Genomic DNA, 20,890 nt, shown 5'->3' on the forward strand with positions numbered 1-20,890 from the left:
AGGATGACTTTCTCTTTCCTCAGCTCTTAATCACTTCATGGGCCATGATCCACCACCAACCAAAAAGTATTAAGAATAATTTTCTAGGGGCACCTGGGTGGCTCAGTGGGTTAAAGCCTCTGCCTTCTGCTCAGGTCATGATCCCAGGGTCCTGGGATTGAGCCCCGCATTGGGCTCTCTGCTCAGCGGGGAGCCTGCTTCCTTCTCTCTCTCTCTGCCTGCCTCTTTGCCTATTTGTGATCTGTCAAATAAATAAATCAAAATCTTAAAAAAAAAATAATTTTGTAACTGCATTCTCTACTCTAGATTACAGGATGCTAAGAAGCACTTTCTATTGCTCTTTCTGTCAAAGTGTCTGCTCGGTTAAAAAATAAAATTCAGCCAAGTAAATTTGAAGATCTAATTGGCTTTATTAAGAGTCTAGCAAGTAGAGAGATGCTCTGCGGAGCTGGACAAAATGGGAAGGACACATTCCTGGAATAGGTTGAAACTGTAATTAAGTCTTAGTTTCCTGTTGTGGGGGGCAAATGACTCCAGTTTGGACTTGTTTTCTTGTTTTGTTTTTTTTTAACAGCTGGGCAGTTCTCAAATCTCATACAGGGCCAGGTACCAGGCTACCCTCACATCCCAGGGTAGCCTCACCACTACCTGCACGGACAGCCTGTTGCACAAATGAACCAAACCAACAGATGCAGCTTATCAGAGAACTGAGGTCCTCGACTATGGAAACCTACCAGTAAGGACAGAGAAGGAAACTGCACATGCCTTTCAACTTTGAAACTCTGGAGAGGCCCGGCTCAGCCCACCTGCCCCATAATGAGAGAAGACTTCAACTGCCTCCATGCTGACCTCAAACTTTCTAATTGTTTAAGTTCTTCTTTCCAGTTTATCTCTTAATTCAGGCAAAAGACCCAGAAGGCAAAACATTTCCTGATGGTAACAAAAACAAGCAATAACAACTGCCCTGAGCCAACAAGAGCCCTTGTGGTTGACTCCAAGTCAATCATGACTTAAGCTTCACTGCCCACCTGCAAGTACCCACCGACCTTTGTCCCACGATTTCCTCAAAGAAACCTGCAAGTGTTTTCAGACCTTCGGAGACTGTCTTTGAGACACTAGTCCGCTGTCTTTCCAGAGTTGGCCTCACTGAAAGGAATTTTGTCTTGTTTCACCACTGCTCCTTTATGTGTCTTTGGATTTTGTCACCAGCGAGTGGCCAAACCTAGTCTGTTTGGGACTCTTAAGGGTCAGGTGCCCTTGCACCCCTGTACCCCAGCTACACTAATCACCTTTCACTTGCCCAGAATAGAAGCGGTAATGGTCTGGACAGCACCTTCCTCCCATCAGAGCTGTCCCACAAGGAGCAGTGAGTCCCCCACCACCCCATCTGCAGAGGCACCAGAAGAGTCTGATCAGGCACATGGTAGAGTGACTTTGGAGACTTTTCAGTACAGTCTAGAAGGTGACCCTTACATAATCTGCCTGCAACTTCACTTATGCTCAGTTGGTCACTGAACTTTTTCTCAGGGATAAACGTGAAACAATAGTTCTCAACTCTAGCTGTGCATTAGAATCAGATAAGAGTTACTGTTATTATTTTTCTAAGGATTTATTTGACAGAGAAAGACAGCAAGAGAGAGGGAACACAAGCAGGGGAAGTGGGAGAGTGAGGAGCAGGCTTCCTGCTGAGCAGGGAGCTGGATCCCAGGACCCTGGGATCATGATCAGAGCTGATGGCAGATGCTTAATGACTGAGCCACCTCCAGTGGCTCTATTGGTACTGGTACTCATGGGCCCTACTCTCAGGATTCTGATTTAACTGGTATAAGCTGAGGCCTGTGCATCATTACTTTTTAATGCTTTCTTCAAGTGTGGTTAGGGTAGATAACCACTAATGTGGGGAAACAAAAACAAATAGAAAAAAAACCCTGTAGTACAACCTCATGGCCAACTCAGAATTACTTCTGTGTAGGTCTTATGATTTATAATAAAGAATTCCTTTAAAAAAGAGAAAAAGGGGCACCTGGGATCCAGCACTGCATTGGGCTCTCTGCTTGGCAGGGAGCCTGCTTTCCCCTCTCTCTCTACCTGCCTCTCTGCCTGCTTGTGATCTCTCTCTCCCTCTGTCGAAATAAATAAATAAAATCTAAAAAAAAATAAAAAAATAAAGGAAAAAAAGGAATTCCTACTGGGAAGCCAGAGGTTTTTTCCCCTCTCTTGTCACCACAGCAAATCTTCAGAGCCTGAGTCATTCATATCTCTTCCAGGAAGGCTTCCCTGCCTGTCCCTGGCTATCTGTCCTCAGATTGTACTTAGCGTCAATGCTTGCATCCCTTCTTTTATTGGTAGCCCTTCTGCATAAATACCTCCACTAGCCCTTATCCTTTGTTCTTATCCTTTCAGACCTCCCCATGCACTGATGTCTCCACAAAGCCCTTCTTTTCCTCAGCCTCCTACCACACTCTACAAATTAAATTCTCTCCATCATGTGCATGTGTATTTTAAGCATATTACAGAATTTTTTATGGTAGCTAAAAACCGGAAATAAACCTGTAGGGAAGGAAAATTAATTTTTCCTCTACCCTTCTAAGTTCTTGACTAAGCTTATTCCTGTAATAAAAGACAGATAAACAGGGAAAACAAAACAAAACACAAGTTTAATAACATGTATATGTTCTATATACATGGGAAATATCCAGGAAAACTGAACTCCCCCAAATGGCACAAGTCATCACCTTAAATACCATTTTCCACTAAAGACAAAAGAAAGACATTGAGGTGGAAGGGAGCCAGTTTTGGCTCAATGAACAAGCACAATAAACAAGGGTAAGATTGTTGTAAACAACAAAAAAATTTTAAAGTAATCTCTGCATCCAGCGTGGAGCTCCAGCTCCATCAACTGAGCCAACCAGGTACCCCTGTTATGCAAATTTAAGTTGATGGCTGCCCCACTGTTTAGAGTTTCTAGAGATTGTCATCCTTCTCTTCCTGGTACAGAGGGAGACAGCTCTACAACGGATGATCTCCCTTATAAATGTAAATTTATCTCACACAAGGGCAATTTCTCCGTTTTCAGAGATTCTCCTGTGTCTTCAGCCTCTTGAAAATAATTGCCCCAATAATCCTTATGCCAAAGAGATATCTGGGGTGGCATATTGTGCTCCCCTTCATTCCTGCCTTTGAAACTTGCAAGTAGTTTCTCACACTGCAAGTTAAGTTAGTACAAAATTCCATTATTTCACTGAACTAGTCAGTCTCTCTCTCTCTCTCTTTTTTTTTAAGATTTTATTTATTTATTTGACAGAGATCACAGGTAGGCAGAGAGGCAGGCAGAGACAGAAGAAGGGAAGCAGGCTTCCTGCTGAGCAGAGAGCCCGAGGCGGGGGCTCGAACCCAGGACCCTGGGATCACGACCCAAACCTAAGGCAGAGGCTTTAACCCACTGAGCCACCCAGGTGCCCACCAGTCAATCTCTTAATCTTGGGAATAAGTCAGCTCCATTTCAACAAGTTTCTTATTTCAGAAGGCAGTATTGCCGAAGGGTTCCCAAAATTACTCCTTCAGTATGTGAGCAATCAGGTATTTAGTAAGAGGCCACAGTATTCTTCTCCTGTCTTCATCTGAGTGATGACTGAACTTCTGTTTTATAATTGCATGTTCACTGGTCTTTCACTGATACTGCACATCCTGAGGACAGGAATTCTGACACATTTGCAACCCTAGTGCTTATCATGTGCAACAGAGTGAGCATTGCTACGTGGACGGATAGATGAGTGAGCAGTACTCTTTGTGGGGCTTAACTGCAGACTCTCTAAATCAACTGGCATCTCTACTGCATTTGCATGTGTCTCTAATATAGCTAACTTAGGAAAAAATACTCCCTAGCGCTTGCTTTTTTCAACCTTTAAATTCTGCTCACCAAGCTGACCCACCCACAGCCCAGAAAGGACTCGTTTATTATAAATAAGTTTGCTTGTGGCCCTGAAAATACCAAGTCTGCACCTGTTACAAAACTAGAAAGGCCTCCGTCATCCAGTAAGCACTCACCAGGTACCAGGGGCTACATATACTTTATCTCCTTTCACTGCCAATTACTCCTATTTGTTAGTTGTAGAACCCAAGCTTCAGAGTTCAAAGTACCTTGCTCCAAACCACAATCAGCAGAAGAGATGGGATTCACACCCAGACTCTTTCTCGACTCTCCAACCCCGACAACTTTCTGTCCCTCAGACAGAAATCACAGGGCTGCTAGAGTTACAGTCAGTGTGGAAGCCCCGTGGGGACCGAACCCTGACAGACCTGGACCTTCACAGTGTTCTGAGGGTCCTGCACGTGTTCCAGGGTTGCATCGACATCCAGGGCCACAACCAACCCAGATGTAAACCGCAAAGGATTGTCTGACTCGCCTGCTGGCTCGATGATGGTGGCCGAAGCTTTGTGGATCTGTAAGCGAGAAGAAAACACAATGATTCTAAAGCCAGGCCATCCCTGGGCAACAAAACATGATCCGTGCACTGTCTCCATGAGCAGGGGGACATGTTGGAGCCCATTAGGGGAAAGGCCCTTGCCCAGATGCTCAACTGGTCAAAGATCACCAAGGCGAACAGTTTTGACTATCTCAACAGATGTGGCCTGACCTGCTCTGGAAGGGGGAGGTGCAAGAAGGTACTCTGCCGCAGCATGGTCTGTAGAATTTTGACCACTTCTACTGGTTTGGATGTCATAAGTCGGGGCATAAGGTCAAGAAGTTTGTCCACAAAGCTGTCCTGTAGGTGGGGCAAATCAGCAATAAAACACCTGGAAGAACAAACAGAAGCAACTGACTAGGCATTCATTTATGCAGGCTGAACCCCAAACATATGCCAAACCCTGAGGGATGAGAAATGATGAACTGAAGGAGTTCACGGTTCCTGACTGAGAAAGCCAGGCACCTAGATAATTATGCCCTGGTGATGTGATCATAGGCCTGTTTACTGAATATTCGTCCTCATAGGCCTGTTTACTGAATATCTGTATGTGGCCAGGTAGGCTCCGTGTTTTACGTGATCTTACTTAGTCCTTCCAGCAATCCTGTGCACTACTGGAATTATTTTCGTATTAATAGATTCATTACTTAATTTAAGAAATACGTCTTTAAGACTTAGCAAGTGCCAAGTACTATCACAGGCACCAGGGACATAACAGCGAGCAAAAGAGAAGAAAATGCCTATCTTAATGAGGCTTATATTTGTTGATACGAACACTGAGATTCAGAGAAAATGACGCACTGAAGCTTTAAAAAGTTAAGTAACTCATTCCCTGTACTGATTCCACAATACTTCTGCCTTACAGAAGGAGACAGTCAAAAAATCTTCCACTTAGGAGGTAATGCAGGGACTCTGGGGCTGAATGAAGAAAGACCGTCCAACCCTACACTATAGATGAGGAACTTTGGCACACGAGAGCTATCACCTTACCAAAAGTCTCCTCAACCCAACTGTACAAAAACAGACTCTCCACCTTAAAGAACCTAAAACCAGAAGTAAGGCATGAACTTAGTTGCAATTTGAAGCTAGGCTCTTAAAGGGCCAAGCAAAGGGAATCATTTGCTAGAGAGCAGCGCCTATTGGTGAAGTATGATATTGCAACTCAGCTCTACATGGAAGACTGTCAAGTACAGAGTCATGGAAACTTCAGGTTTGGTGAAGTTCATGGGGGGAAGGATGAGGGGTGGAAGAATGAAGTATCAGACTTAATAAATGTCAGACTATAAAATCCTATGTATGCCTTCCTCCTAGTATTATATTGGCAGCACACCACCTCTGATCACTAACTCAACTACTATTTCTTCGTGAAGACTTCCACTCATCTATTGCATCTGTTTTAACTAATTTACTCCATACAGAATTCTGAGAAAACATAGCTGTACTGCAGAATATAAGTTCTTGATTGATTTATGGAACAATTTTTTGCAGATTATAGAAAAATATGGAAATTTAAGAACAGTGGTGAAAAGAACAAACAAATTACGATTTTTCAACAAAAAAAAGTTTGTTTTACCAGGTAGTACTTGTCTTTTTCATGGCCCAGCTGAATGCTGAATCCAAATGATTCCTAATGTTTTCAATATACCATTGTACGTTTAGCTGAATTTAGCTGAATTTTAGCTGAAAAAAAGAAATTTATATACCCACTAAAGAAAATACACAGGGCACAGGGCTACAGAAAACACGTTGGCTGCATGAGTTAAATCAAGGGTTCTGGCTTGTGATTGCTCTTGTTGCCCTGTACGTGCTATTCTCTGCATAACCAAGGTTTAGTAAGCTAGAATGTGATGAAAATATTACCTCTGAAAAAAGTCCACTTCCTGTAAAAACTTTTCACACATCCCAAATAAGGGGTCAACTCTGTAGAAAAAGAGAAAAACATACAAACAATACATATATTTTGCTTCTGTAATCTTCCATCTGAGGAATTAGGACCAAATTCCCAGAAACCCGAGTCTACATGAAAGGAGTATGAGAGCAATACACTATCAAAACTATCTCTAAGAGAAAGAGCAGACTTCTAATGGACCTAGGGGGAAAGTATCTCCCAGGATCACAAGACCCAATTCAGACACTGCAGTGACTGTTGGGCTCAATGAACGCTCAAATCAAGGGCTATTCCAGACCATGCCTGGCATCAGACTAAGGATTTAGGACAGAAGCTTGTGGGCAGTGCAGCATCACGCTCCTCCTCTGTGGGACTCCTCGCAACGCTCTACTCAGCAGTCCAGAGGGCCATCTGGGAGCTCTAAACTGGCCCAGGATGGAAAGCTCAGATGCGAGGAAAGGGTATCTATACCAGGTGAATTTGGAGACTATCTTGTTTAAAAGCCTCGTGCTCCACTGACTCAATGAAGCCCAAAGCTATGGTGTCTGCATCAGGCAACTACAGTTCATTGATAGTTCCTTCTGGTCTACATGCAGTTTTCTCAGTGATCATTTTTACTACGGCACTGTCACTGAGTAATATAGCTGATGCTACCAGGATTCTAGGGTACAGACCTAGAAGGTTAACCAAAGGTCAGATTCTCATGACGAAAAGGAAAAAGGTTTTGTTACTACTTTGCCCACAGACACAGACTTTCTTCATCACTTGGTTCTTTTTATTTCTTATTATTTCTGAATGACACTTTCCATTTATTTTCATTAATATATTATTCATTAGAAGAGTAAAGTGCCAGTAAAGAAAAACAAATACTCTTTATTTATATAAAAACATGGAAAGAAATGGTGTTAATTTTCACTTAAAAAAATTTATTTATTTGAAAGAGAGAGAACATAAATAGGGAAGCAGGAAAGGAGGCACAGGGAGAGAGAGAATCCTGAAGTAGACTCCCTACTGAGCATGGAGCCCAATGCAGGGCTCAATCCCATGACCCATGAGATTATAACCTGAGCCAAAACCAGGAGTTGGCTCCTTAACCAACTGAGCCACCCAGGGACCCCACTGGGGTTAACATTCTTTTTTTTTTTTTTAGATTTTATTTATTTATTTGACAGATGGAGATCACAAGCAGGCAGAGAAGCAGGCAGAGAGAGGAGGAAGCAGGCTCCCTGCTGAGCAGAGAGCCCGATGCGGGGCTCAATACCAAGACCCTGGGATCATGGCCTGAGCCAAAGGCAGAGGCTTTAACCCACTGAGCCACCCAGGCACCCCTGGGGTTAAGGTTCTTAATAAACTAGTTTAGTCTTTCTATTAAAATGTAAATTCCATGGAAATAGGGATTTTGTATTAATCATTTTGACACAGGATGTATTTCCTGACACGAGCAGCTATGACAATAAATATCTGTTAAATGAACAAGTAAATGAGAAATGACAAATGGGAACTTACTCTACAAGCAACATGCATTTGAATTCTTTTCCTAAAAGGCAGGTAGCACTAGAAACTTTCTTAAATCTGATAAACGACCAGAAATAGAACTGAAATTTAATAGTGAGGTTCACCCACTGAAGATCTCCAGGAGTGAGAGGGCTGGAAGGGAGACCACCCAGCTAAGCAGGGGTGAAAGGAAGGTAATTCAGTCAAGCTTATAAAGAGTCATCTTGGAGGGCTTAAATAAAATACAGATTTGGGAACCCTCTCTAAACCTAAAACAGAGCAGGAAGCTTCACCTACATGCTATGTGAAGTAGGCTTTAGCACTAAAAACATCTACTTTTTTCCTTGGTGTGAGGAAAGAAAGCAGGGGAAAAGTGAAGTCCACTGGGAAATCAAACACCTACAGTTGACTTTTGTTTATAAGTATGCAAAGACAATGGGAAATTATTAGATGTTAAAAAGATAACCAGGGCTATAAAGGAGACCAAGCAGACCTCAATGAGATAAAGTCAAGGCAAGAAAGCACAGAAAACTTACTAAAATTTTTAATAACTAATGTCAGTGATATTAAAGAGGAGATCTAAAAGGACACTACACTGATAAAGCAAGAGAAACTGTTAGGAAAGAGGTACACAGAAGAAAACACACTCAGAAATGAACAGTAATAATGAAATCAATTCAACAGTAAAAGAATTCTACAATGAGGGGCGCCTGGGCGGCTCAGTGGGTTAAAGCCTCTGTCTTCGGCTCGGGTCATGATCTCAGGGTCCTGGAATCAAGCCCCTGCATCAGGCTCTCTGCTCAGCAGGAAGCCCGTTTTCCCCCTCTTTCTCTGCCTGCCTCTCTGCCTACTTGTGATCTCTGTCAAATAAATACATAAAATCTTAAAAAGAAAAAAAAAGAATACTACAATTAAAAATGATGAAAATTGAAGTAGAGTTTAAAAGAGCATACTGAAGAATTTACACAGAATACAGAGTAGAAAAACTAAGAAACTGAAATTATAAGAGAAAAGAGAGACAGGCAAAACAGATCCAGAAGACAGAACATCCAGTATGACAGACTGGAGCGGATGAAAGTAGTAGTGATTAAATAAATAATGGAGGGGAAAAATTCCTTGAGCTAAAAGCAGAGCTTACACTGAAAGTCAGTGAGAACATTGAAAAAAACCAAAAATCAAAAAACACAAAACACCACATACATATCTGAGTAGAATTTCTGAATTCTAAAAAGGAAAAAAAAATTTACAGCTCTGAACCAGAAAAATAAGCCTCCTATAAAGGAAAGAGAACCAGACAGACATCAGACATCCTAACTGTAATACGAAATACTAAACAGTAACATAGCAATACTGACTCTGAAAGAATGCCAGTTATGTATAAGAGCAAAAGAAAGGCAGTTTCAGACACGCAGGGTCTCTTATATATTTATTCAGAAAAACAATTACTAGAAAGCTAGAATGTGTTCCAGTCAAATAGTGAATTAGAACAAGGAATGTCAAAAAGCAACTATAGTACAAAAAAAGTAATGAGCAATTTGGAACTAATTTTGAAAAAATACTTATAAAGGCTAATGAATACTTTAAAAACCAATTCTTCAAATAAGAAATACATTATAAAAATATAATAAGCTAAAACTGAGTTCCAAATGATTTAACAGTATGAGACAATCAAATAAAAACATATTAAAATTTTATCTGGATCTGAGGTGATCTCGATAGAGGTAATCATAAAGTCTATATTACTTTTTATGTTGATAAATATAAGTTGAATATGTTTATTAAAAATACAAGTAAAAATAATATTTACATATAAACTAATATAAGCTAACATGTATCAAGTGTTTACTCTGAATGAGTGAGGCAGTATTTTAAGAGCTTTACATTTAATAATTTACAATAACCCTGTGAGGGTGAAGCAGATACTATTATTACCCCAGTTTAACTTAGGGGGAACAAACTGAGGCACAGAAGTATTTGGGTTTTTTTGAGATTTTATTTATTTATTTGACAAAGAGAGATCACAAGCAGGCAGAGAGGCAGGCAGAGAGTCTGATGGGGAACTCTATCCCAGGACCTTGAGATCATGACCTGAGCCGAAGGCAGAGGCTCAACCCACTAAGCCACCCAGGCGCCCCGAGGCACAGAAGTCTTAAGCAACTTGTCCATGGTCACTAAGTTTGCAAATGGTGGGGGTCAAGATATGAGTCTAAGAAACAAGGAACCGTAGCCCTCTTAAACTCTATGTTCTATTACCTCACTGGAAAAGTTCAGATGTAGGGTTAAAACTTTCAAACCCTTGGAAAAAACAAAGAAACAAAGAAAACAACCAATCTAGCAAAGTCAAGGAAAAAAAAGGGCAGAAATGAACACAAGCAGAAAGTATAAAATACTATAGCACAAGAATAAATTTATTAGTCTTTGTATAATGACATGGAAAAATGTAATATCACTGGATGAAATGGAAAGGAGGCAGAACACAAAGTATATTATGATTCCACTTATATTAATACACACATTTATAATCTATATATATTTATCTGCCTTGGGAAGAGTCTATTGACAGTTGTTTCAGAAGGGGTAGATTGTCAGGGAACCTTCACTTAATCTGCAATATTTAAATTTTTTACAATAATCACACATAAACTGAAGAATATATATATGTATGTATATGTATATATATATATATATATATATATAAATTTTTTTTTAAATAAAAAGAGTATAGATGCAAGGGTGCAAGGGGCTCCTGGGTGGCTCAGTCAGTTAAGTATCTGCCTTCCACTCAGGTTATGTGTCCTCTCTTTCTCTCTCTATCTCAAACAAATAAGTAAAATCTTAAAAAAAAAAAAAGTATAGATGCCAACACAAGCACCTGTGTTTGCTCAGCTGTGACTGGCAAACAGTAGGGATTAAACATTTGTTAAATGAATGATGGCTATCTCTAAGTTACATCACTACCTGATTTTATCAGGTCACTATCAAAATCAGTGAAGAAGTAAAATAACATTCAGAATGTTCTTTCTGACGTGGTATCTTTCAGCACTTACTTAAACACTCCTATTTCCTTCTCTAGGCCACTTTTAGACCAATACCACCGCCAGACAGAGCATCAGATGCATCTTCCACCTGGGTACGAGCTACAGCATTGTGTCAAGTCTAGGAGGCACCTTTATTTTATGAAACACCAAGAAAGAAAAAAACCCGCTTTCAATCCAAGTGTGCCACACCATCAAAATATCTAATTTCAGAGAGTTTAAATTTAAAATGTGCATTTTAGAATCGATTAAATATGGCAATTCTAATGGAAAGTCTGATAGTGAGCTCTTACTATGTACCATGTACCATGTTAAGTGCTTCCACATGTATCATTCCATTTTTCTTCATGGAAACCCCATGAGACAGATGCTGTCATCATTCTCTTTTCACACACAGGGAAACAAGGCAAAGAGAGGCTAAGAAAATACCATCCCTAATCAAACAACTAGTAAGTGGAGAGGTCCGGGTTTGACCAAGGTAGTCTCATTGCACAGTACATTCTCTTCTTTTGTTTTTACTGCCTGGGAGAGCTTACTGATCCCTTCAGAAGAGAAAATATGGTTCCTGGCACTAAATTCTTAAAGAAATCAATCAAGGACCATAAAGAATGTCCTTGTTGCCTGTTGACCTATGTTGTACTGTAGGCAACGGAGAGCCACTGCATCTTTCCAGAGATCCAGTTTGACCCAAAGATAGAACCTAGAGTATCTGAAAAAATGAAGAGTTTGCATACTGTTTAGCAAATTTTTTGTAAGTATCTTTTCACCTCCCATTAACTCGGTGAGATCTCTGAGTGCATTTATTTGGAGGAGTCTTTGAAAGGACGGTGCCTCCCCTTTCAGCAGCCACACATCTTACCCTCGAGTAGTCCGAGCTGTTACTATAAGTTGCAAGGCTTTGGCCTGAAGCCTCATGTGATGTATAATCACCACCTGTTTATTCTCCACACCACTGTACATGAACTCCATTTTGTAGGTCTCTTCCATGATCTATAAGGAAAGGTAATGAAAGATCAATAAAAATATCATATTGGTTTTGATAGCAGCATAAAATTCTAGGTGAAATTCTTTAAACTGAGTTTAATGCCTGTGCTTTAACATTGAACTGAAATTATTTAAGTGCCTATGGTAAGAGAAATTAAGATAATTTGAGAGAAATTAACGTGTTGAGGAAATTAATATAGTATGTCTTATGAAAACAGAGTAAGTTGTTTTCTCAGTTAAAAAAAAAAAAAGATTTTCATCCAGTAATAAAGTCATCTTAGTTGATGATGTCAAGATATGAATAGTTCAATCACTGATAAAATTGTAAAGCACTGCTATTACCCTAACCCCAAACTAGTGTGTTGTAGGAACAAATGAATGAACACCATATATGGAAACCCAACCCTAGGAAAAGTCCTCAAGAATTTAGCACCAGGAACCATTAACCACATGTTAATCATCCAGACAGACTGTTCTACAGGCCCGGTCTGTTGTTGGGAATATGGAGAGGAGAACAAGTGTAGAAAACAGTATCTATGACCTCAGCTCAAGCCCAGTTCATTAAGCTCTTGTTCTATTTGATCCAAATCAGCTACTCCCATCTAAATGATGCTTCTCTCCCCATTCTGTATATCCCTTCCTTTGAGGGCTTTGGGGTCCGAGAAAGGACTCCAGGTTCTCCCACAACAGCCAGAAAGACAAGTTACCTAATTACACAGGGCCTCAATTTCCCTATCTGTAAATAGGGAAGAAGTAGCCCCACAGTCATAAAACTTCAAGGATAAAATGTAGCACTTAGCACAGTATCAGGTACCCAGCAACAGTTATTCCTTTCCCCTCTTTCTTCCAAACTACTGTTCTCTGGTCCCACCCCTCCCACTCTGGGGCTCTAGTCATTAGGTTCTACTCCCCTACAGTAAGCCACACAGCAGGTTTGAAAGGAAGTCTAGTTCAGAGGACAGATCAAGTAGAGTAGTGGGAAGAAAACATAGTAGGTACCAGAGGATCTGCATTCAATTCCCTAACTTTACTACTTATACCTCTATAAATTTAACCTTGCTGAGCCTCAACGACTTCATCTATAAAATGGACTTAATATTCATTCTTACCTAATGGGATTACTGTGAGTGTTAATTAAAACAGACATGAAATAATTTAGTGAACTGTAATGTAACAATCATTAGCTTGCTATTGGGTCATAATCACTGGGTCATATACAGAAGGACTCACTACCTGAAAGACAGGACCCAGAAGAGTTCACCAAATCCCAATACCTAAGAATGAAGGGAAACTGCTCAAAGTCAGAAAGGAAGAAACTCAAGGCAAATATAATTAAATTCTACTTAATGAACTGAAGAGTACATAAGGACCTTTCAACATTCAAATGTTGGTATAGGCTAAAAATATAAACAACTTCAAAATGAGTTCAGCTACATTTTCAGATGAAAGGTTCATGATAATATCTACTGGACTTTAATATATCTGAAATACAAACTGATAATATTTTTATTTATTTAATTTTTAAAAAATATTTTATTTATTTATTTGAGAGAGAGATCACAAGTAGGCAGAGAGGCAGGCAGAGAGAGAGGGGGAAGCAAGCTCCCCGCCGAGCAGAGAGCCCAATGTGGGGCTCCATCCCAGGTCCCCGAGACCACGACCAGAGCCAGAGGCAAAGGCATAGCCTACTGAGCACCCACACGCCCCAATATTTTATTTTTTTTTAAAGAGTGTATTTATTTATTTGACAGACATAGATCACAAGTAGGCAGAGAAGCAGGCAGAGGGGGGGAGGGGAAGCAGGCTCCCTGCTGAGTAGAGAGCCTGACATGGGGCTTGATCACAGAACCCTGAGATCATGCCCTGAGCTGAAGGCAGAGGCCTATTAACCCACTGAGCCACTCAGGCACTCCAAACTGATAGTATTTCAGAACACCAAAGCATCTTAAAAATCATCCAGTTAAATAGCTGTATTTTATAGAAAAGGAAAAATCCAGGGAGGTTAAGCAGCCTCAATATCACAATATTAGAGGCCGACCTGGGACTAGAACCCAGGTCCCCTGACTCCAAAGCCAGTGCTGTGTCTCCTAATTATGCTGCTTCTCAAATCACTAATATCCATCACAGGCTGGAACTGAGAAGAGCACAGCAGAGGCATGGAGCCATGTGAAAGCCTCTGGCTCCATCTTAGATGAGAAAATGCTTGGACAGAGATCCATCTGAGAAGATCCCAAAATGCTTACCTGTTTTGCTGCCGCAGAGGCCAAATCACTCTGCTTCAAATACAAAGGGGCAGCCACATTCCACAGCTTTTCTTGCAGGGCCTAAACAGACAAATCAGGAGACACAGAACACAGAGGTCACCAAGACTGGTGTATCATTTGAAGCTTCTGTGTTGGTTTTGCTTTGGAAATCTGGATCAGGACTTCTTCTCAATCTTATTCTTTTAAGCTAGTAAGCCCTGCCTGTTATAAAGAAAGAGGAAAGCAAAGGCTGAACTTCTTCCCATTCAATCCAATTCCCAGCTCAAAGGCCCTATATCCAGATCAGACCAGTGCTTGCAAGCTGACGGCAGGAGTAATGCAGCTCTCACTAAAATGGGCGAGAAAGCCATGGCTCTCAGCCCTTCTTGTTCCCAGAGCCACTAGACTACCCTGGCTGCCCAGACCCGTCTTCCTCGACTGTGGTTCTTTTGTTTTGCTCACTATCCTTTGAAGAGCCCCTCACCTACTGACATGTCACACCAGAAATCAAGAAGCTTTTCTACATTCTTCCCTCTCCCTCAATCTCTCTATGTTCAAAAGCATCATGCGGAGCCACAATTTTACCTTCCACCCCTCTCCTCTCAGCTGTATGGCCCCAACTCTCATCTCTCTAAACCTCTGCTGTAGTCCCTAAAGACATAACCCAATGCCTTTATAGAAGATCTAGACTAACAATATCTAACAGAAATTAACACACACAGTATACATAATTTTATATATTCTAGTAGCCACATTTTTAAAAGTAAAAAGAAATAGATGAAATTAATTTTGACAATATAGTTTACTTAACCCAGTATATTTAAGATATATTTTCACTAAAAAATTAGTATTCTAAAAGTTAATAGCTCACATTGTTTTTCATCCCAGTAAGTCTCAGAAATCCGTGCGTCTTTTGCATTTATAGCACATCTCAATTTGAACTAACATTTCAAGTAGTCAATAGTCACATGTGCCTGGTGACTATCCAGTTAGACAGCAGCATGTCTAAACTATAGATACAGAAATTTTTAAAGCATCCAAATCATACTACCCTTAACAGTTACTGTTTCACTTCCAATCATTTTTCATATATGTGCTTTTTATACAGTTGTAGTCTAAAAGCAGAATTGTGTATGCTTTTTTTTTTTTTTTGTACATAACATTACACTGGGGGCGCCTGGGTGGCTCAGTCGGTTAAGCCTCTGCCTTAGGCTTAGGTCATGATCCCAGTGTCCTGGGATCAAACCCCCATCAGGCTCCCTACTCAGCGGGAAGACTGCTTCTCTCTCTCCTTCTGCCTGCTGCTCTCCTCATTTGTGCCCTCCCCCCTTTGTGAAATAAATACATAAAATTTTTTAAAAAAGGAAAGAAAGAAAGGAAGGGAGGAAGGGAGCGAGGGAGTGAGGGAGGGAGGAAGGAAGGAAAGAAAGAAGACCAACGCTGACATGGCACTCTCGATGTATCAGACACTAGGCAAAGGGCTCTCACACACCTTGCTGGTTACCAGCCCTTACCTATGTAGAATTATTGTCAGCCCTGTTTCATAGAAGCTTGAAAAGGCCAAACAACTCTACAAAAGTGGCATGGAGGACCTTTTTGCGATAATGAGAATGTTCTATATCTTGACTGTGGTGGTGGTTACACAGGTATATCCATTTGAAGGAATCTATCTAGCCAAACAAGAGCCGTACAAATCCCAACCCATTTCAGAGTACACATTCCCTTCCATGTATATACACATACCTGCAAAACCCTAAGCTCACACATCTTACAGTGAGAAATAACTTCTAACGACGCCATTTATTCTGACTTTGGTCAAATATCATAATCACTAACACTTGGAACCAAAGCCAGGATAAAGACTTATCAAGTGAGAAGGGGAGTCCAAAACCTAAGCCTAAATTGAGTGGAACTCTGCTGCTGAAGCTGAAAGCTACTGAACTAACTTAACACGTTTTCATCTCAGCAAACTGGGACAGCTTCTTGGCTACCAATTGTGGGTGTGTGTTTCTGTGTGTTTGTGTGTGTTTCTGTGTTTGTGTGTATACAATCTGGCTAAAACGAAATGTCAGTAAGGTGGACAAAATTTTAAGTGCAGTGAAAACAACCTTTGCCTAGTTAGGACCTGGGCAAAGTGAAACTGGAATTTTAAGAAATAATAAAAAAGTTCTATATGCTAATCAAATTATTAAAAAAAATGAAAAATCCTTAGGATTCTAATGAAAATGATTATCCAATCTGCTCTAATCATACAATGATAAAAGAATTCTCCCAAATTAAAAAATTTAAAGACCCACACAAATGAACAATTTTTTAATTAGAGACTAATATAATTATACTGCGGAGTACATAATTTCTTCACTGCTCAGCGGCTGTGCAGGACTACAGTTTTCTACTTATGGCTTCAAGAACTGCTGAATCCACTAAAGTGCTTTCTATGCACTTTATGCACATAGTAATCACAAAATACAAACATAAAGGATCCAAACCAACCTTGATAAGAAGAAGTTGACACCGAAGATAGGTAGCAGAGAAGTCAGCGACTCCTGCTAGTTCAGACTGAAGTTCTCCAAGTCTTTGAAGATCCCTGCAGTAAAGAAAACCCCAAGCCCAAGAGTGGATAGGGATAATGACAGCCATATAAAGATCAGGTCCAAAGCATTTTACCATTTTAGCAGCACCTGCATGGCTCAATGGGTTAAGTGTTTGCCTTCAGCTCGGGTCAGATCCCAGTGTCCTTGAAAGGCCAAACAAGCAGTGTCCCTCCCCCTGCTTGTGCTCTCTCTCGGTCCCTCTCAATCTGAAATAAATAAATAAAATCTATTTTTTAAAAAAGATTTTATTTATTTGATAGAGAGACAGACAGAGCGGGAACACAAGCTGAGGGAGCGGGAGAGGGAGAAACAGACTTTCTGCTGTGCAGGGAGCCCAATGTGGGCCTCAATCCCAGGACCCAGGGATCATGACCCAAGCAGAAGGCAGAGGCTTTAACCCACTGAGCCACCCAAGCGCCCCTCAACAAATAAAATCTTAAAAAACAAAAACAAAAACAAAAAAACATTTTACCATTCTATACTTAGTAAAACTGGTCATAAATTTTTAAAATGATGACACCCAATGATGGAGTGATTATAATGAAACTGGTTCACTCATGCTTTGATAACAGTTTCAGCTGATAAAATTCTTTTGTAAAGTAAAACTGTACCATTATAAAAGCCATACATACTTTCAAATATAAATATTTTCATCAGTACCTTTACGCTGAGAAGTAATTCTAAGAGAAATATCCAACAGAAATGAAATGCTTTATGCCCCACAATATGTCACTATTATAGTGGAATATTCTACAGATGTTAAAATATAAAACGGTAATAAGGTATAAGACCTTAACTACATAAAAACTGTATGTAGGAGAAAAATACAGCAAAGTGGTTTTCTGAGAGAGGTATGAGGGTTCTTTTTATTGTCTTCTCCCAACTGTGCTTTATTTTTCAAGTGTTTTATATAACAGATGAGTATTTTTTGTATCACCAGGAAAAAAAAAATTAAGATACTGTAGTAGGCTTTGTTGGCTCCCTACCCAGTTAGCCATTCTTTATGTCTTCTTCACTTACTGAACTCTGATTTTATTCAAGGCAAGGTATCCCCAAACCCATTCCCAGGTAGAGTCTGATTGAACTAAGCCAATCAGTATATGTCATCTCCCAGGTTATGTGACCTAAATTGGCCTTCTCAGTCCTAATTGAAGGACTTATACTCCACACTTGGAGCAGGCCTGATAGTAGTTTGTATGTCTGTCTCTATCTCCATCATGCCCTAGACTGAAAAAGGGCACTTACGGTCCTGATTGCCACTGGCGGTCATACTGTAACTCCAAAAGAAAAAGCTTTGGGATAAAGCAAATGCTGAGGACAAGAAAAATCCCAAGAGACAGAGAACTGGGTCTTTAATAATATAAGTGAACTGCATGACCATACCATACTTAGAACTGTCTCGGATTTCTATTCATATGAGAAAACAAAAACCCATCACAAGCTTGTTTGAGATAAGGTTTCCCAGATACCCAAAGCCAAAAACATCCTCACTGGATACTGGAATAGCCAAAGTGATTGCAAAAATATAAAACCAAGCTGCCTGGATGCAAGAAAATAGAAAGTGCCACACACAGGTCAATAGTTGTGTGGGGGCTGGAATTACTGATTTAAAATTTTAATTTTTTGAATAGATAATACATACCTAGCTATACAATTAAACCAATAAGATAAGAGAATTCAAAAGATACTAAAGGATATGCAACTAACTTAGTTCACCTTCCTATAACAGGGCGCTGCAAACCAGTACACCCTTCCCATAGGCAACCACCATTACCAGTTTCTTTCTCTTTTGGAGATAACACAATAGACCAACAAGAACAAAAAAAATCATTGTTTTCCTTTCTACTTTTTTGAGGAGAGGAGTGTATGTGTGTGTGTGTATGCGTGCATGTGTGTGTATGACCTAATAATCCATCTCAGAAAGCATTCATGGAAAACCATCTTGTTTTTTAATGGCAACATCAAAATTTCATACAGAAATGATAGCTGTGGAAAACGTGATTTGGGTCACAAGGGAAGTGGAGCTGCAGGGTTGGCATAACACAGAACGTTTCACAGTAGCCTATACAAAACTGTCCGTTTGACTAAGCCCCTCCCTCTAATACACAACTTTTTTTTTTTTTTTTTAAAGATTCCATTCACTCACTTGACAGAGAGAGATCACAAGCAGGCAGAGAGGCAGGCAGAGAGAGAGGAAGGGAAGCAGGCCCCCTGCTGAGCAGAGAGCCCCATGCGGGACTTGATCTCAGGACCCCGAGATCACGACCTGAGCCGAAGGCAGTGGCTTAACCCACTGAGCCACCCAGGCGCCCCTAATACACAACTTTCTTAATAGCTAATGCTGTGTCCTAGGGACCTTGGTATCAGGAAGGAGACACCCTGGGAAGACACACAGAATGAATTACTCCCACAGTGACTGAAGAAATTGGGGCCTGTGGCTTATATATCATGTCTTGTGAGTTTGGGTGGCTTGAGAGGTTCTTGGAGAGCCTACTCAGGTGTGGAATACAGCACAATAAAAGGCAAGACCATCCTACCTAACTGTACCTGTGAAACGCTGCACAGGTGGTCAGCTGGCCTCTCTCACATCTCTGATGTCTCCCTTGCAAAGGCATCCCTGAATCACTCCATTTCTGAATGTTTCCTCTCGAGGAAGATTCTGGCTTCTGTTTCGATGACAGACAACACTGAGCAGCTGACTACACAGCCGCCGGATGGTAAGCTATTCTACAGCCCCGGCACTGAAGCAATTGTTCTCAACTGCACAGAACAAGATGTGAGCCAAGCAACCATGGGAGAGCCAAACTGGGAGAGCAAAGAAAGAAACTTGCTACTCCTGGACAAAATGCTGTTATCCTACTGTTTCCTCTCTGTATCTCTCTATGCCCATAATCCTCGGGGAGCCTAAGTTTAAACATCCCTCAGGAAACTATGAACTCTTTCATGAGAAGGTACAAAGATCACCTTCTGTGTGCACTATACTAGGTGTGCTAGGTGTTTCCCTACTTGAGCCCATTTAATCCTGACAATGTGAATTGGAATTAATTGTATGTCACTGAGAATGAAAGGGAAGATAAGAGTTTAAGCGGTTTGCCCAAGGTCACAGGATTAATAGTGGCAAAAATAGGCCTTGAACTCAGGTCTGTCTGAACTCCAAGTCTTTTCTTTTAAACTATATATTTCATTTATTTATCTGTTATTAAACTCTTTCATTTATTTATGAACTACATCAAATAGAGATGACACCAAAACCAATTTAAAACCAGATGCAAAGGTGCTTGGGTGGCTCAGTCGTTGAGCATCTGCCTTCTGCTCCAATCATGATCCCATGGTCCTAGGATTGAGCCCTACAGGGGCTGCTCAGGGGGAGGCCTGCTTCTCCCTCTCCCACACCCCCTGCCTGTATTCCCTTTCTCACACTCTCTCTCTGTCAAATAAATAAATAAATAAATAAAATATTAAAAAAATAAAAAACCAGATGCATATATTTTTTTAAAGATTTTATTTATTTGACAGACAGAGATCACAAGTAGGCAGAGAGGCAGGCAGAGAGAGGAAGGGAAGCAGGCTCCCTGCTGAGAAGAGAGCCCGATGCGGGGGCTCGAACCCAGGACCCTGAGATCATGACCTGAGCCAAAGGCAGAGGCTTTAACCCACTGAGCCACCCAGGTGCTAAAACCAGATGCATATTAAGCCACATTTCTGCAAATGGGATTTGGGAGGGCAAAAGTGCCCTTCCCAGGAACATACACTTTAACAATCCCTCATCCACCTCATGGCAATAAGCATTTATAACATCTGGACGGGATTTACTTAAAAATATTAAGAGCATGTCTACTGTGTAAAATGAGTGGTAATTTAAATTTTATTATTTTTAATTTGTTTCAGAATTTAAATTTTAAAAACAAAATTTCAGAAATAACCAACTGTTACCTAACCAACTGCTAATTCTCAAAATACTTTACACATGTCATGATAATGACCTTCACAACAGTCCTATGACCAGCTAGCTACATAGTACTCTCAAATTACAGATGAGGGGGGACTTGAGGCCCAAGATCACATACCTAGGAAATGATAAAAACTGAGGCTTGAACCAATTCCTTTGCATTTTACATCTCATTATACTAGATCCTTCGTGTCCTACACACTGTTAATCAGAAACAGAACAATGTGACCAGATGAA

At 40.6% G+C, this 20,890-nt stretch overlaps 1 protein-coding gene across 1 annotated transcript in view; it reads right to left on the reverse strand.

Annotated features, from left to right (window-relative positions):
* The window catches only part of INTS4 (integrator complex subunit 4), a 117,616-nt gene that overhangs the window by 5,437 nt on the left and 91,289 nt on the right, over positions 1-20,890 (reverse strand). The window contains exons 16-21 of the mRNA XM_059411627.1: positions 16,604-16,697; positions 14,111-14,191; positions 11,743-11,873; positions 6,327-6,386; positions 4,638-4,797; positions 4,300-4,443 (exon numbers count right to left, since the gene is read on the reverse strand). Of these exons, the coding sequence (XP_059267610.1) occupies positions 4,300-4,443; positions 4,638-4,797; positions 6,327-6,386; positions 11,743-11,873; positions 14,111-14,191; positions 16,604-16,697 (670 nt within the window). The remainder of the gene's footprint in view (positions 1-4,299; positions 4,444-4,637; positions 4,798-6,326; positions 6,387-11,742; positions 11,874-14,110; positions 14,192-16,603; positions 16,698-20,890) is intronic.

This window comes from Mustela nigripes, chromosome 1, assembly GCF_022355385.1.
Source record: "Mustela nigripes isolate SB6536 chromosome 1, MUSNIG.SB6536, whole genome shotgun sequence".
NCBI classification, from domain to species: Eukaryota; Metazoa; Chordata; class Mammalia; order Carnivora; family Mustelidae; genus Mustela; species Mustela nigripes.